At 35.2% G+C, this 17318-nt stretch overlaps 4 protein-coding genes across 4 annotated transcripts; 2 read left to right on the top strand and 2 right to left on the bottom strand.

The window, feature by feature from the left end:
• The first annotated feature begins 365 nt into the window (after positions 1-365).
• Positions 366-1686, top strand: LOC111595382 (hsp70 nucleotide exchange factor fes1). Its single transcript, XM_023309081.2, has 5 exons — positions 366-533; positions 593-673; positions 753-1284; positions 1340-1548; positions 1608-1686. Exons 1-5 carry the CDS (start codon positions 489-491, stop codon positions 1656-1658), a joined length of 918 nt encoding a protein of 305 aa, XP_023164849.1. The 5' UTR covers positions 366-488; the 3' UTR covers positions 1659-1686.
• A 239-nt stretch (positions 1687-1925) lies between these two features.
• On the bottom strand, positions 1926-4850 carry LOC111595376. Its single transcript, XM_023309073.2, has 3 exons — positions 4638-4850; positions 2306-3921; positions 1926-2238 (listed from the first exon to the last, which is right to left on the bottom strand). Exons 1-3 carry the CDS (start codon positions 4768-4770, stop codon positions 2059-2061), a joined length of 1929 nt encoding a protein of 642 aa, XP_023164841.2. The 5' UTR covers positions 4771-4850; the 3' UTR covers positions 1926-2058.
• A 235-nt stretch (positions 4851-5085) lies between these two features.
• On the bottom strand, positions 5086-6073 carry LOC111595384 (probable small nuclear ribonucleoprotein Sm D1). Its single transcript, XM_023309083.2, has 2 exons — positions 6037-6073; positions 5086-5618 (listed from the first exon to the last, which is right to left on the bottom strand). The coding sequence occupies exons 1-2, from the start codon at positions 6048-6050 to the stop codon at positions 5258-5260; spliced, it is 375 nt and encodes a 124-aa protein (XP_023164851.1). The 5' UTR covers positions 6051-6073; the 3' UTR covers positions 5086-5257.
• Positions 6074-6479: 406 nt separating this feature from the next.
• LOC111595381 (tyrosine-protein phosphatase 69D) lies at positions 6480-13965 on the top strand. Its single transcript, XM_023309080.2, has 12 exons — positions 6480-6762; positions 7585-7687; positions 8065-9902; positions 10013-10240; positions 10301-10544; positions 10612-11500; positions 12431-12577; positions 12648-12758; positions 12826-13005; positions 13071-13378; positions 13447-13582; positions 13650-13965. Exons 1-12 carry the CDS (start codon positions 6672-6674, stop codon positions 13725-13727), a joined length of 4353 nt encoding a protein of 1450 aa, XP_023164848.2. The 5' UTR covers positions 6480-6671; the 3' UTR covers positions 13728-13965.
• The last annotated feature ends 3353 nt before the right edge of the window (positions 13966-17318 follow it).

Here is a 17318-nt window from a genome sequence, read left to right as displayed (position 1 = left end):
ATATTGTTTATATAAATCTTAAAAACATTTAATTGGGTTATGCTGGCTATTGCATGCTGACGTAACTCAAGGCGTGTCGATACTATCTTATCTATTTCTTTTTCAAAACAAATATTGATAATGATTCAGCTGCACCAACGTCAAGCATTTTATATCGAGGTCTATTAAGCGTACGAGCAGTATAACATACTGTTAATTTGTTTACATACCATTTAATTGCCAGAGGTGGCAACATGAGCAATTGTCAGTTAAATATGAATTGATTATTCTCAACAATACTGACTGCCGATTAATCGATAATTGTATTAGTAGAGCAATTTCAGTATTTTTAGACAACTATCGATAGGTAAGTCGTTTATATCGGTGCGCACGCATCTCTAATAAACACACCGCCTCACACGTTTATATTATGATTCCAAGTCATAAACATAAACGATTGATTTTTACAACTTCTTGATTCTTTCTAAATCTATAAATCAGTAATTAATATGAACTCCAAGCGTAGCTCAGCCAAACCTAAACAAAATTTAGAGGTTCGATCCAATAACATTAATAGTTTAGCAATGCTTAGCTAATCCTTTGTTTGTTTCAGGCATTGCTTAGATTAGCCGTTGAACATTCTGGAAAAGATGAGGAAGCACAAAATACAAATTCCAATCAAACGGATGAGAAGGTAATAAATACATTATTTGCTTTATCGAGTGGTATCTATATATAGCAGTCACATGAGTAATAATTAATTATCTTTCCAGAGAATAGATTTCTTGCAAAGCGCTCTTAGAGCTATGACGGGAGATGATTTTGAAACAGCTTTATTAATTCTAAGAACTGATTCGACAACTATTGAACAAAAAATTGATAGTTTAGACTTAATAAGAGATAAGATCGATGATATTGATTTAGCAAATTCGTTTGTAAAAATCGGAGGCGCCGCCGAATTATTGCGGTATATTCGCACTCGGGATAATAATCTGAGACCACAATCCATTTATATAGTTGCTGAAATGGCTCAGAACAATGAATTTTGCCAAAACTATTTTTATAACGAACACATTATTCCTGTGCTTACATCAACTATGAACGATGCCGACGAGGATGTGGCTAGAGGCTCCATTTTTGCCATATCATCATTGATACAAAACTTTCCGCCTGGCCTGAAGGAGTTTTTGAGTACAAAGGGAATTCAAACCCTGGTGTCTTGCTTAAACTCTACTCATAAATCGGTTTATATAAAGGCTGCTTTTCTTATTGGATCTTTAGCTTCTCGTGAGAACTCAATCCGAGGTAAGAAAATTTTAATTTAAAGTTGTATTTTGTATTTATAAATCTCCATTTTTAGACCACATAAACAAACAAAATGCAGTCTCCATTCTTCTGAATAACCTTGAGAATAAGAATGAATATGATGACAAGTTGGAAGCTACTCTAAGGGCTCTTTCTGCACTCTCAGTGAGCTGCAAATGGAGCTCTACTCGGGATCAAAATGCAAATGCCGAGATTATACTTAAGCAAATAATAAATAATAAAGCATTGTTGGATACTTGTGAGGTAAGTAATATAAACGAATTATTTTTAAAATGTTTTAAACTATTCTTAACACCTTTTAGGAGATGAGCAACTTTTCGCAAAATATTTTAAAAAATATGACAACGAAATAAAATAAATAATGAACATTACAAATATATGTATATATAAATATATAATATACATATACATATATGTATGTATGTATAATAAACAATATCTGGTTTCTGTTTTAAAAACATGAAAATTCTATGAAAAATGAATTGAGTAATTGTTATTGATAAAGCAAACAAAACAATGTAATAACGCAGTCTTATTAATGCTCGTGAATATTCTGTGGATAGATATATTATTTTGTTATTAATAATAAAATAAAAAATATTTAGAAAAAGTTAGTCAAGTGCTATTTATTTATACATTTGTCTTGTAAGTAGCGAAAAGTCTGGGCACAAGTTTCATCAATCAGAAATTTGAAAATACATAATTTTGTACATATTAAAAAGTATTGCAAATTGAATTAAGCCAATCGCAGTTCTATGCTGGCAACGTATCAAAATCTTCACCCACGTACACAATGGGCACCTGAATCTTATCTATGCTGGGCTCATAAATGTAATCACACAATTTGTTTCGCTTTAAACACATATTCCAATCCATAACTTGAACTGCATGCAAACTTTCCGCCTCGTTATGCTGTCGCAAGACCATGGATTCCTGCGAACGATGAAAAGGTATAGTATTAACATTTATTTTATTTATATTATTGTTTAGTTAAGCACACCTTTATCTTTTCCCATTTATCGTCGACGTCTTGGAGCCAGCTGAGCAGCAAGCGACCATTGAAACGACACCGTGCACTCTTTTCCTTCTCATCCTGCTCCGGCGTAATCATGTTATAGATTTCATCGTCTTTTAGAAACGTACAAACGGAATAAGGAGCAGCTTGGCCAGATATACTTCTGGCTGCCTTCGAATGTACCCGGATTATCTCCTGCTCTACGCCTAAACAGAGTTTTTCTCTTTCCACTGTGTGCGCGTCTGACAGATCTCGCCTGGCTCTCTCTTGCTGCATATAAAAATCTCTCATGTTCTCGGGAATGGCATCTGGCACTTCGATAATCGGCGTCGTTACATTTTTATTTAATAGATAAGTACGTTTCGTGAGCAGATAATCATTATAGCCCTGAGGTGGCCTAGGTTTAACAGGATACAGATTCCTCCACTTCTTTTCCACTTGCCTGCGAATGTTCAAGAACATCTGAAATCCATTCGTAAAGGGATAATCATGCGGATGGGATTCTCCAGAGGCCATCGAATTGTCAGCATGCGAGTTTTTCGAATTATCATCATTATTTTTGGGTCTTATTTTTCGCTTACGCGGATGCAGCTCAACGTTTGAAGATGAGTTGATCTCCTTCGACGATGACGTTGATGATGTCGAAGGACTCGGCACATTCGGTAAAACCTCATGATCGAACTGATTATGTTGGATGGGACTCGCTGTCATATTCGTGTATGAACCTTTGATATCAGCATTGTCATTGGCATGATTCGACGAGGCTGGCGATGGGGAGCTGCTCTGCATTTGCGGGGAGGAGTTGTTCGAGCTGCGTTCGGCGCTTGTGACGCCGCTGCGATAGGAGCTGCGTAAGACCCTTAGATTCTTTTCGTCATTAAACAGCTTGATATTCTTATCATCGAGAATAGTCGAGCAGGCGATATTGACTTTTTGTGGACTCTCATGAGGACTCAGACACTGATTGGATAGCACCGTGTCAATCGAATCACTATTGGAGCTGACAACATAGGGCAACGCCGCATTCCGCGAGGCAGCTACTTTGCCAGTACGCAGGACATTACCATCTGTGTCAATCGAACAATTCTGCTGGGGTATTACAATCTTCAATGGTGGCACTTTCAAGGCACCATTATATGAGCTATCATTGCTCTTATAATCCTCGCTTCCTTCTGTTTCATTTTCAATATCCACAGTCTTGTTCACCTCCAGCTCTTTGTCAGCAACTGTCGTACTTATTTTACTACCTGAGGGTGAGTTTTTGGTGGACGCCAACTTTGAGGTTTTCTCCAGCTTAGATGATATCTTAAGTGAAGTATTTTTTATATCTTTCGAACTATCCAAATCTTTGCGTTTCTTCTTTTTTATGTCGTCGCCATGTTCCTCGAAGTCTTCCTCAACATCCGAATAACTCCGCTTTGTGCTTGTCACGCTTTGAGCTATATTTTGTTCTGCATTTTTACCATCTGAATTGGAATCCTCTGTTGCTGGCTTCTCCTTGGTTTCATTGACAATTTCTAACTGCTTATCCGTAGCATTGACTTCTTCAACATCTGCATCACCTTTTTTATCATTTTTCTTTGAATGCGTGCGCGATGTCTCTGAATTTAAGAAAGAAAGAGAACAAAATACAAATTTAATTAGCATTTATTTAAACAGACAAACACACTTAAATGGACACGACTGTAGGGTATATTTATATATATTTCAGAGCCGGGACGCTTTCCTTCTGCGCTTTTCACATTTCGTGACAAAATAGTTTTCCTAAGGATATAAAATAACCCCACCCTAATTACTATATGAAGGACCTTTTCGTTATACAGCTTTCAAAGGCATATACAATTATACATACGTATATATGTACACATACATATACACTTTCATATATGAGACGGCACACAATTAACGTTTGTATGTACATTTGTAAATGCACATGTTCGTATGCAAAGAAAAATAAGAATGGTACATTAGGAATGACACAAAACAGCTCAATTGGGCGTTATATACGGCAGCACTCATGTAACAGTAAAGTCCGTGGGACTAATAAAAGAAAAATGAGATCATACTCGAAATTTATGCTAACCACACACACGCACACGCACACAGTTCAGAATGTTATTGCACTTAAAAGTATTTATTTCTTAGTTTTAACTGCAATTTAAGCCCACATATTTGGTAGCTGCGTGTTACTTCAAAGAATTGTTGTATGTATACGCTATTGTAAAGTATGTATGTACCTATACGCAATTACACACGTACAGAGGTACATATAGAGCGGCGTACATATAAACACATAGATTTGTATGTTTTGGCTTACCTGTTGAGGACGTTGCTGTCATTTGGATTAACAAAGTAATTTGTTGTCTTTCCGACATGGGGGTATTTGAACTGGGTCTGGCTGGTGTGACCCCTGTTGTAAATCCTATCCCCTTTGGTCTTGGGGGTGGCATAATACCCAAATTCAACAGCAAACACGAAAACTTAAAATGTTGAACAAAAACAAGAACTCTGACTGAGAGACAGTGTGACCATAAATTGCAAGCGTAAAAATATTTAACCGCAAAAACTATCGCATAGAAAATGTGCTTGTGGATTGTATAATATTCGTGCGCCACTTTTCGATAATATGTATTAATTGTCTGTTAAGGGATATTTTGTGCACGGCATCCAATTCTATTCTAATTTTTCAAATATAAATACATAATTATGTAGAAATAAAGATAAATACATAATAATGTAGAAAAACAATAATCATTCATGGTAGAATGTAAGATTTATTTTGATACAAAAGTTTGGCTTTGTTGGGCAAACACAATATATCATAATTATCGAATTTTATTTATATTTTTCAAAAGTTGCCCAAATTTTATTTGTACCGGGCAGTTGTAATTGTTATTCATACATAAGTTTTGTTTTTTTTTTTTCTGAACTATATACTTAACGTCTAGCAGGAGCCCTGCCTCGTCCACGTCCTCTTGGACCTCCGCGCCCGCGGCTGCCTCTGCCTCGTCCGCGGTTTCCAACACGCCCGCTGTCTTTTTTCTTGGACTTTGACTTTGGAGTATCATCGATTAGCAATGTTTCCAACGGCAGACTGTCTGGTAATATAAAATATCGAATATTGTTGCCACGAATGCTCAAGGACTCCAAGTGGACTGGATCTCTATTCTTGATGGTCATTTTAACGCTCTTCAGGTGGGTATTCATGGCCACATCAACTCCAGTAATTGTTCCATGAATTTGAGTACCATTTTTTAATTCAACTGTTACAGTCTCATGACTAAGCTTCATCAGAAATCTAGAAAATATAAAAACAATTATATATTATTTAATTGAAAATAACAAATAATAAAAAACTTGATTGAACGTAGTGTACAGACGATTTTTCATATTGTGTCCTTTTCAAATCTTCAAATTTGGCGCTCAAAATATTCATAGACATAAGTCTTACATGCAAACATACACACATATACACATTTACTCGAGTTCTCTCGTAATTGTTAACTGCGGCCAACACTTCGGCTGCATCTTAGCATAAGCATACTTATTAATGTGAGAAATGTTGCTATACGTTTTGTTTTTTTTTTTTAATCATACTATGCTTTTACATACAAACAAACGTTTAACTGCACACGCTAGTTTGCAATCACACATGCACATAATTTATACGTATGTTCATATAGCAACGCTGTTTATACTTCATATGATTCTCATACCTCACCAATTTCATGTTTCAAATATTTATTTTTTAATGCACGCGTATTTTATTAGTGATTGTTTTATATAAAAATTGACAGAAATATTTGCCAAATATAAAATATATACAAACTGAGCTGCGCCGGCAATAAAAAGAGTAAAATATTAAAGCCGCATCTACTTATATCGATATTAAACTGCAACTCTGCGTTGTCAAGATAGCGTCAAATTAACTTTGGTAAATTGTGAATTTATAATTATTAAGATAATCGTCAGAATAATCTTAAGAGTATTAAAAACATAATAGAAAATCAAAGATAAAATAGATAACGATAAAAATGATATAAAAGTATTGAAATGAGCTCATATTAATTTGATTGTTTCGATACTTTCGCTCACGTTCCAACATCGCAAATATCTGTTCTTGGTTGTAGGGTGTGATAGATAACATCTTAGAACACTTTTTTTCCACTGTTTTGCAACACTATATCGCCTTTGCCAAAAAGAATCCAGCCAGTATTAACTAAACTAGCAGCATAAATAATTTTGTAATTATGTGGCTATAAAAGTGTACTAAAGTGAATTTGATATTTAAGAAGAGGGACGACTTTGTGCCCTTTGAAATACTCAGAAGAACCCGCATAGTTAGAAGGCGATGGCGTGTTTTTACGTACACCGAATAGATGCTTATGTGATACTTATACTTTTCTTATTTACTACCTTATTTGCCCAAGGAAATAACACAGGTAAAAGTGAAAACTAGTAATAAATTTACTGTTGACATAAATACATAACTATTCAATCTGTCAGCTTATGGGGTTTTTTCTATAATACGTTTGTGTTTTGTTTTTGAATACTCTACACACAAATGCCTGTATACAAGTTTATACACCTTTATATATACATACATACTTTTTTGCGTATACATGTAGGTGTGTGTGTGCGTGTGTGTATGTGTATATGCCGCTTGCAAAACGCTCAAAATGTTAAATATATGTAAATAAATGCGATTGTTAACAACAATCAACCTCTTGATAATACAAATTGTATCTTCTTTAGACACCGATATGTTTTTTATTTATTTTTTTATTGACTGAAATTCTTTCGACAGCAGCATTCCAGACAAAGAATTTTTTCTTTTACACATTTTTAAGGGTAGGCTCAACTAGTAGATAGGTAATAAAAAATGTTATAAAGTATATACATATGATTTATTGTACCACTTTTTTTCTCGTGAAGACCAGAAAATATTTATGTTGGCTATGAGTAATTCGCCCTAATCAAGCTAAAAATTGTTGAATTTGATTGCAGACAGAGCCCCAGCGCAGATAACATGAATTTCAGGTGCCCAACAAATTGTATTTATCGTTAATCAGAAGATTTTTTTTGTTGTTATTTTTGATTTGTTGTAGCATATGGGAGTGTCAGATAGATTGTACATTTATTGCTATGAAGTCATGAATTAGCGACTAAAATCTTCGCTTGCCACTGGCCTGGCATTTGAACTCAGATCTTTAATTGTTCATAATTGTTTGTAACATTAATATTCTTACTTTTTATCTTTTTAGAATGGGTTGAAGTTGGAAGAAATTCTTCTTTTGAATGTGCGACTGACCACAATCCGGCGATTTGGATATTTAATAATGAAACCAACTATAAATTTGATACAAGGTACGTTCACGCAGTCTTATTGCAGCAAATAAATATCACAAGCCAACAGACTATATATATTGATTTTTGATGCAACGAATCCGAATTGTTAACTAGAGCAGATGTTTCGATGATAAATGAAGAATTATTTTATTTTGTAATAAGACTTGTCTGAATGGGAGCTGTTGTCCTGTTGATATCTTATTGGCTCTTTCAAAATATTAACTGTCTAAAGATTATCTCGAAAACTATTCTAGTTTCTGATTAAGATTCAGCACGCCAAAAACATTCGAAATGTGTAGTCTGTTTTAAGCCTGTTGTTTCCATATACCACTGATATGTGTGTTTCAGAACTGTTCAATATCTTGATTGAAATACTTTTTAATTATTCTTTACAGATTTACAATAACTGAGAATATAATAATTCCCGAACAAGATGCCGATACGAACTTAAATAATGATGTAAAAAAGTATAAGAATATACTTTACATACGTAATGTAAATATATCGGACAGTGGGAATTATACATGCAAAGATGCTGTGACAAACACTTCCGTGGTTTACAGCCTGCAGCCATTCCTTCAACCAAGAATCATTGAAAGCACCGTCGAGAGCATAAAACGAAAGATTAAGCAAAGTGCCATTATATATTGTGTATTTGAGATATATCCTCAGAATGTCACGACTAACAAACACCTCAAATGGCTCAAGGATGGAAGCCCTGTTGCGTTCCTAGATGCCTCTGCCTCGATACACAAGTTGAGCGATACACAACTGAACTTTACGCTGGAATTTACAGAGGTATATAAGAAGGAGAATGGAACATATAAGTGTGTTCTACACAGCGACACTGAGGCTGAGATCCTTTCGAAGGAAATAACGTTGCTTGTCATGGAGGTGCCCCAGATCAGCATTGATTATGTAAAAGCGGTTGGCGCTAGCAAAATATACTTGAATTGGACGGTGAATGATGGCAATGATCCCATTCAAAAGTATTTTATTCAGATTTCGCAAGAAGGTTCGCCCACATACAAGTATTACAAGGATATTATCAATGGCAACTATACATCATATGTCTTGGATTCATTCAGTCCAAATACAACCTATCATCTGCGCATAACAGGAAAGAACTCGATTGGCGATGGGACACCCAATCAGTATCCGTTTGCCGTGACTACCTTGGATCATGATCCAACTTTTGTACCAAAGGTTGAAACAACTGGCAGCACAGCTTCGACAATTACCATAGGCTGGAGCCCGCCTTCTCAAGAACTTATTGAATATATTCAGTACTATGAATTGACTGTCTCCGAAGCGGGTGAGGTGCCGAAACTGATTGAGAAAGCTTTTCATCAACAGAACTCAAGAAACTTACCATATATGTTTGATAAACTGAAGACGGCCACGGACTACGAGTTTCAAGTGCGGGCCTGTAGCGATCTGACTAAAACCTGCGGACCATGGTCAGAGAAAGTGAATGGCACAACCATGGATGGTGTTGCAACGAAACCAACTAATTTAAAAATACATTGCCATAATAAGAACATTTCCGGGCTGGATTCGATCTCTCTTAGCTGGAACGTACCCCAAACTCCGAATGGAAAGATCATTTCATACTTGATTATCCTCGAGGGAAATTACACTTACTATAATCAAGAGGGCGAAATGTTAACGAAGAAATGGGGCCCCAAAATCCGGAGAGTCGATGAGCCCAGCCATAAAACGATCTACGAAGGCGTTAGTCCAAATACTAATTATACTGCAACAGTCTCCGCAATCACGAGACATAAGAAAAATGGTGAAGCTGCCGTTGTGAATTGCTTTATGCCAATTTCCACGCCCGAAACCATTGGCAAAACGATGTGGACTAAGGTTAAGAATGGTCCGAAATATGTGCTAAAATTATATATACCGAAAGTGAGCGAGAGGAATGGACCTATCTGCTGCTATCGGCTCTATCTAGTCAAAATAACTAATGGCAATAGCGAACTACCTGCTCCCGATAAACTAAGCGTGGCCACATACAATGAAGTACACAATAATAATAATAAGACTAATAATTATGCATATATAGCTGAAATGCTTAGCAATCGATACTTTAGATCGGAAATATTTTTGGGAGACGAAATGCGTTTCCTTAATAAGCCGGAGGATCTTGCTGACAATGATAATATCTGTCGCAAATGCTTAGATGGTGCACCATTTTTAAGAAAGCAGGAAAGTGCCTTGAAAATAGGTAAGATCGAAACTTGAGTTTTATCTGTAATCCATATGGACTATGGATAAATGGTTCATTGTATATTAGATAGATAATTCGCATTTGTTACTATCACTATTTCGTTTTAGATTCTGCTCCAACTCCAGCTGAGACTCAAAAAGAACAATTAATTAAAGGCGGAAATTTAACAGAACAGGCCATACAAGTTTTAGGAAGTAGAATGAGGATACGACGAAATCCCACAGTTGGCATTGAAAAGGAGGATACGAACAATAGTAATCCAAACAACATTGGAGATATATTTGATGGCGAAATAGACATAAATTCCAATTACACTGGCTTCCTGGAGATTATAGGTACTTGTCACAAGTATTCGCAAAATAAGAAAATTTAAAAAACATATATCTTTGTTGTAGTTCGATCTGGAAGTACGGTTCTTATGGCTTACAGTGATTACTTTGATGTAATGACACCTGCGACTGAAGCAGAACAAATACATTCCTTGGATGATTCAAAGTTTTATTTGAATATAGGCATTAAAGCCGCAGCTATTTCATTGGGCTTGATTGTTATTTTCATTATATTTTGGATTGTTCATCATCAGAAGACAAAGAACGCAATGCCAGACGAAGATACATTAACTTTAAGAGATTCCTTAAGGTATTTTCCGTTGATTTGCCTGAATTATAATTTGTTTGAATTCACAATTTGTAAATTATAATTTCAGAACTCTTTTTAGACGTCGAATCAACAATCATAGCCAGTTCATAGGCTCTGGTAATCAGAAAGGCTTCGATACTGGACCTATACATAAAACCGATTTAGTTAGTGCCTATAAAAATCGGCATAAGGATACGGATTATGGTTTCTTACGGGAATATGAAATGTTACCTAATCGCTTTACTGATCGAACGACAAAGAATAGCGACATGAAAGAAAATGCGTGCAAGAACAGATATCCGGATATTAAAGCTTACGATCAAACTAGAGTTAAGCTCTCGCCAATCAATGGAAATCAAAGTACAGATTATATAAATGCCAATTTTGTAATTGGATATAAGGAAAGGAAGAAATTTATCTGCGCTCAAGGTCCCATGGAGAGCACAATAAGCGATTTTTGGCGTATGATTTGGGAGCAACATTTAGAGATCATTGTTATGTTGACAAATCTGGAAGAATACAATAAATCTAAATGCGCGAAATATTGGCCAGAAAAGGTTTTCGACTCAAAGCAGTTTGGCGATATCTCAGTTAAATTTACCGCAGAACGGAAGACTGGAGATTATATTATACGGTCCTTAGATATCACAAAGTCTAATCTGATCGGCGATGAAGAAGATCACAGGCAAATAACTCAGTATCATTATCTAACATGGAAGGATTTTATGGCTCCCGAACATCCGCATGGTATTATCAAGTTCATTCGTCAAATCAATTCAGTGTACTCGGTGCAAAGAGGTCCAATTTTGGTACACTGCAGCGCAGGTGTTGGCCGAACAGGTACTCTAGTCGCGTTGGACTCTCTTGTGCAACAGCTGGAGGAAGAAAATATGGTATCCATATTCAATACTGTATGCGACTTACGTCATCAGCGTAACTTTTTGGTCCAATCATTGGTATGTTTTTTGATGGCTTATATTTTTAATGTATTTATTATAAATGATCAACAATAACAGGCTGGGAGAATCAATAATCCTGTAAAGGATTCAGGATATACTCCAGTATAAGTAAACTTGTTCGAAAGGGCGAACTAAATAGATGTAGTCTTGTGCGTGTCAGTCTCTTATATGATTTTCAGTTTCTTCTTGCTCAATGCTCATAAACTAATAAACTCTTCTCACTCAGTAAATAGCAAAAAGTGCTCATGTTCCATTTTGAGTGAAACTGGGTCGCCTATAAAAAGGCGGCGCTGCTGCAGCTCTTGTTCAGTCTCATCTCTCGTTTGGTGCTAGTCGCTCGCAGTGCAGTGTTAATTATATTTAATATTTAAATATTTTAATAATTAATGGATATAATAGTTACAATAATAATGATCATGATCAAGATTAACAAGTATGCTTATTAATAATGTTATTAATGGTAAAGAGTATGGTGAAAAAGACTACTGTAATGATGGTCATATAAAAATAAGAAACAGAATGACTATATATACAACAATTAAGTTAGATGAGCTAGAGCTCTTCTCATACATATGCTTATATTTTAATAAAGGTTTATGAAAATTATACTCATAATGATAATAAACATGCAGACAATCATAAAGCTGATATTGGAAATGCACATAATGATGTTAAATATTAGTTTGATGATAGGAATACAAAACTACATACAAATTATGATATATAGATATATACTTTGATAATGATGATTAATTAATTCTGATGATGTTAAATATAAGTTTCATGATGATAGGAAAAAAAACTACATACAAATTATGATATACATATATATACTGCGATAATGATGATTAGTTAATTCTTTCCTCTCGCCTAGCTCACACTCACTTCGTATGCTTTAATATACATTTACTTGTAATTTATTTACAGAAACAATACATTTTCTTATACCGAGCGTTGTTGGACACTGCTACATATGGAAACACAGATATATTATTAAACTTATTGCCATCAACAATTGAGAATCTAAAATTCAAGCCTAATGAAGGAAAATGCTTGCTAGAATTGGAATTTGAGGTTTGTTTGAAGATTTGAATTCAATTTAAGTATAATTATTCACGTTCTTTCTTACCTTTCAACTTTTAAGAAACTGATTAACACAACGGATGAGATAAATAAGTCTTGCAGCGTAGGCGAAACTAAGGAGAATATGCTTAAAAATAGATGCCATGAAATTATTCCATACGATCGTAATAGAGTAAGTAATAATATTATATAGTCAACGGCTTTATATGTCGACTAACGTCATCTCTCATATTTTCTAGGTCATTTTAAGCCCAATACCGACGAACGACAACTCAACCTACATTAATGCCTCTTTCATTGAGGGTTATGATAATAGCGAATCGTTTATAATTGCACAAGATCCTATGGAGAACACAATTGGAGATTTTTGGAGAATGATATCTGAGCAAAGTGTTTCCACACTGATTATGATATCCGAAGTAAGTGAAATGTTATTCATTTTAAGTTAATTGCATTGAATTAATGTCTCGTAACTAATCTGCAGATTGGAGACGGTCCCAGGAAATGTCCACGTTATTGGGCTGATGATGAAATACAATATGATCAAATACTCGTAAAATACGTACATAGCGAAAGCTGTCCGTATTACACTCGACGAGAGTTCTATGTAACGAATTGCAAGATCGACGATACCCTTAAGGTGACTCAATTCCAGTATAATGGTTGGCCCACTGTCGATGGAGAAGTTCCTGAAGTCTGTCGGGGCATTATTGAGCTGGTGGACCAAGCACACAAACATTATAAGAGTCACAAAAACATTGGTTGTCGATCTCCCCTAACAGTTCATTGCAGGTAACTTCATGCTAATATTTATGTTAAATTGTTTCATAATTCTAAACAATATTTATTTGCTTGCACAGCTTGGGCACTGATCGAAGTTCAATTTTTGTTGCTATGTGCATTTTGGTTCAGCACCTTAGATTGGAAAAGAGTGTAGATATATGTTCAACAACAAGAAAATTGCGATCTCAGCGACCAGGACTTCTTAATTCATTCGTAAGTATAATGCACAATTGTAATAAATCAATGGAAACCAATATATTTTAATTTATTATTGTTTTAGGCACAATACGAGTTCCTACATCGCGCCATAATAAACTATTCAGATCTACATAAGTTGTCGGAAAATATAGAGGATTAAATATGAATTGAATATACTCATATGAGAAATGCAGCTGAGTTTACTCACTCACACCCACACACACACACACTCTCACACACACACAATACATAGATATTATAATAATGTACATTTCAAGGAATCTTCGTATAGTATGTATTTGAGTGCGACGATTGTATACATTTTTTTACCAATTTATTTTTAATCTTATACATAAATTTGTATGTCTGTATGTGCGTATTTATACTGATAAAGCTACCAAAGGATGAATATTAATTTATTTTATAAGATTATGTGTAAAGTAATAATAATAAAATAAAATATGTATCTTTTACATTTAAGAAACACAGCACAATAGCTTAGAGCTACAAACAAAACAAATATCAGCTATCAACCAAACAAAGATCTATTTACTCTTTATTTCCAGCTATGCGTGAAGGTCGGGAAGCAACGAATACAGCTCTGCATAAAGGTATAAAATGATATGTGGAATATAAGGGATTCCGAATATGAAAGAGCGTACTATCTTAATAGGGTATTATATATATTGCTAATGGAATTTGTGTTTATGAAAGTTTCATAGGAGAGCACTTGGTCTGTAGATTTTTTACACTTGTGAGTTAGCTGAGCAAAGTATTAGAGTAGCTTGACATTTTCTGCCACCCTGGAATACACTTATAACTTACCAGTATTATTGCAAATAATATACTCTGACTCTGCTCATACACTTGCTTAGGAACAGACTGCACACAAAGTTGTATAGCTTGGATGCCATATTTATGTAATTACAAATATACTTATACGACAACTGAGCTTGTTACACTAGTTTGCGAACCTTTCATTAAATTAATTAACTTTTTTGTGCAAATACTGTCGGCTGCACAGAAACGTTCTGCATGCCAGGCCCGAGCGCCAGTGCAAGGGCGAGTGCCAGATAGCATCCTCCTGGGCAGCACTTGAATTCATCATCAAACTGGAAATGATGTTTTTCAGTTAAAACTCAAGACTTGTGTCAACACTTGTGAAAGGCCACTCGTTGCGTACACTGCTTAAAATATAATGAATTTTTATATGCATTTGCCAATTAAATGTATAGAATTGCGAAAATGACCACGGCTTGGGCATCAATCATCATTCAGCATTGGGAGTATGTGTAGCTGCTGTTTGTGTGCAAGTTTAATTGCAAATATGTCTATGTGCATGTTTGATATCCTTTTAACAATTTGATGCTCAAACTGTAGGTAATTGAGTTGAATTTCTTGTAAAGAGCAAAAAAATTAGTAATTGAAATTTCAGACTTTAATTTTAATAATTCAAAATCCAGGATCATTTTTAATATTAAGTTTTAGACTTAAAGTATCGAATTATTTATTACATAAAATTCGACAGATAACGAAATATATATGATTGAGAAGTTATGAAAATGTATGGTAAAGATCTATGAAATATACAATTCTAGTGAAGATCTTTTAAGTAAAACGCGAAAACTTTAAGTTCTTTAGACTCGAAATTTGGTATATGGGTTCCTGCATACTATATAAATAATATAGAATTTCCACTTTTGAATACCTAGACGAATCTACCCCAAAGTAATGTGTGTGTGTGCTAGCCTAGATCACTCTCACTTGTTGGCGCTTATCATAACGATAAACTGTGGCACGTGCAATGCGACAACATTTATAACTTTTTCGGAACACAACAAAACAAAAAATTGATGAATATATTAAAAGAAAAACAATTATTATTATCATGTGGCTTTAATCAGGCGACTTGTGCCGGTGCTCTAGTCGCTGGGCCTTCTAACAAGGGGTAAGTATCGGACGCGCGCTCCATAAACAAATATTTACCTAATTCAATCCGTCATTTGGTAGTCACAAGCGTGAGAACAGTAAACAAAAAGTTTATATCTGTCACAGGCATAAGTAGAGCTCAGCTTGCCCAACCCCTGTGGAAAAGCGCGTTGTTGAGCGCGCTGAGCGGAGGCTGACTTAATTTCACGTCTTAACATCAGTTACGACCCCGCCAATTGGAAAAGTCAACGGACGCCACCTCGTCGTGGGCGACTTCAAAGGAGCAGTACGCCCAACAATTCGCCAAGGATATCATCCGCAACACGTGGCGGACGACGTTCTAGTCTGAGCATGCCAATTGTTTGCCGGTCGGCCATAAACTGCAGTCGAACGGGTGGTGTGCGCACACTATGAATGATTTTTAACACACACAAGCACACACACACAGATATATAAAAAGCAATAAACTAAAATTAAGTCAGAAAACGTGTCGAAAGTCAGTGCCCAGTGCACTGACACTGATGTAAAAACAAACACAAATAGCGAACGACGCTCCTTGTTTACCTTCATAAAACCCATCGCGCATGCCTTTGCCAGGGAATCAGGGAATCACTGACGTTTCTCTTCTATATCTGCAATGAGACAGAGGGAGAGAGGGAGAGAGATTGTGTGGTAAAGTCACCCCATTCGCAACGTTAAGTACAATCGCATCAGTATTCAGGATACACTGCCAAGCACACACACACACACACGCATACGCATCTAATAAATTGGTAATTCGTGGTGAATTTTGACTAACAGTAAATTAAGTAGTGTGAAATAATGATGTTGTTCATAAAACGAGCTACTGTTACACATTTTAAGTATTTTAAATTGCACCATATTATAACATAATGCTCGTTAAAGCCTACTGCTCAGGGGATGGGATCGTATATCCATTTGTTTTGTTGTATAGTGTTTAGATGGATTTTCGCATATGCCACTCTGAAAGCGTTCGGAAACAAGAGTTCTCATAGCATAATAAAATATTGAGATATAGTTAAGATAATATGATTGATTGCCAATGTTCTTCTGCAGATAAAACAAGAAAGAAGTTTGTAATTTAAATTTCATTTATATTTTATTCATATTTTTTTCTTTTTTATTGATTTTATTTATCTTATTGTTTATTTAGCTTACTTTTTTTATTCACTTAATTTATTGTAATTTTTAAATTTATTTTATTATTTTTAAAATTTATATCTAAGTACATTTGATGCTTTTGTATATTTATCACCATCTCAATATCTATCGCTATCATGTTTTATTTTCACCTGAAGGTCGAAGAAATTTCAGACGACCCTCGTATATACATTTTATAGGTACAGATCCAATTGATATGACAATACAAACAGCTCACCCTGTTTGTCCTATAGATAGTAAAAAATGTTTAAATATTATTCGAGCAATAGTTTTTGTCTTAAAGATAAAAGATATTTATGTACATATAAATTGCTAAGTTCTTTTCATTTTTAGAATCAAATAAATTGCGAGGCATATCCTTACGGAACTTGGGCAATTTCGATAGTAAAAGGTTTTTTGGAAGAGTAGCCCAAGTCTATGTAAGATTAGGAATACATTTCGTAGCATGATGAATTGTTAGAGGGAAACCTTATATGCTACGCATAATGTTATTTTTTATATATAAAATACATTGTAACATACGAGTTTGGAGCTCGGGAGCAGAGGGTGTGAGGTGCACGTTTTATTTGTTTGTTGTCACATAAAGACGCTCGGCTGCAGTGCGGCCGTGAGGCAGAGAGGCACGTGCCACGTGCCACAT

This window comes from Drosophila hydei, unplaced genomic scaffold (genome assembly GCF_003285905.1).
Source record: "Drosophila hydei strain 15085-1641.00,03,60 unplaced genomic scaffold, DhydRS2 tig00008135-arrow-pilon, whole genome shotgun sequence".
NCBI lineage: Eukaryota > Metazoa > Arthropoda > Insecta > Diptera > Drosophilidae > Drosophila > Drosophila hydei.
Note: the sequence above shows the minus strand (reverse complement) of the source record. Positions and strands in the feature narration are given on the sequence as shown.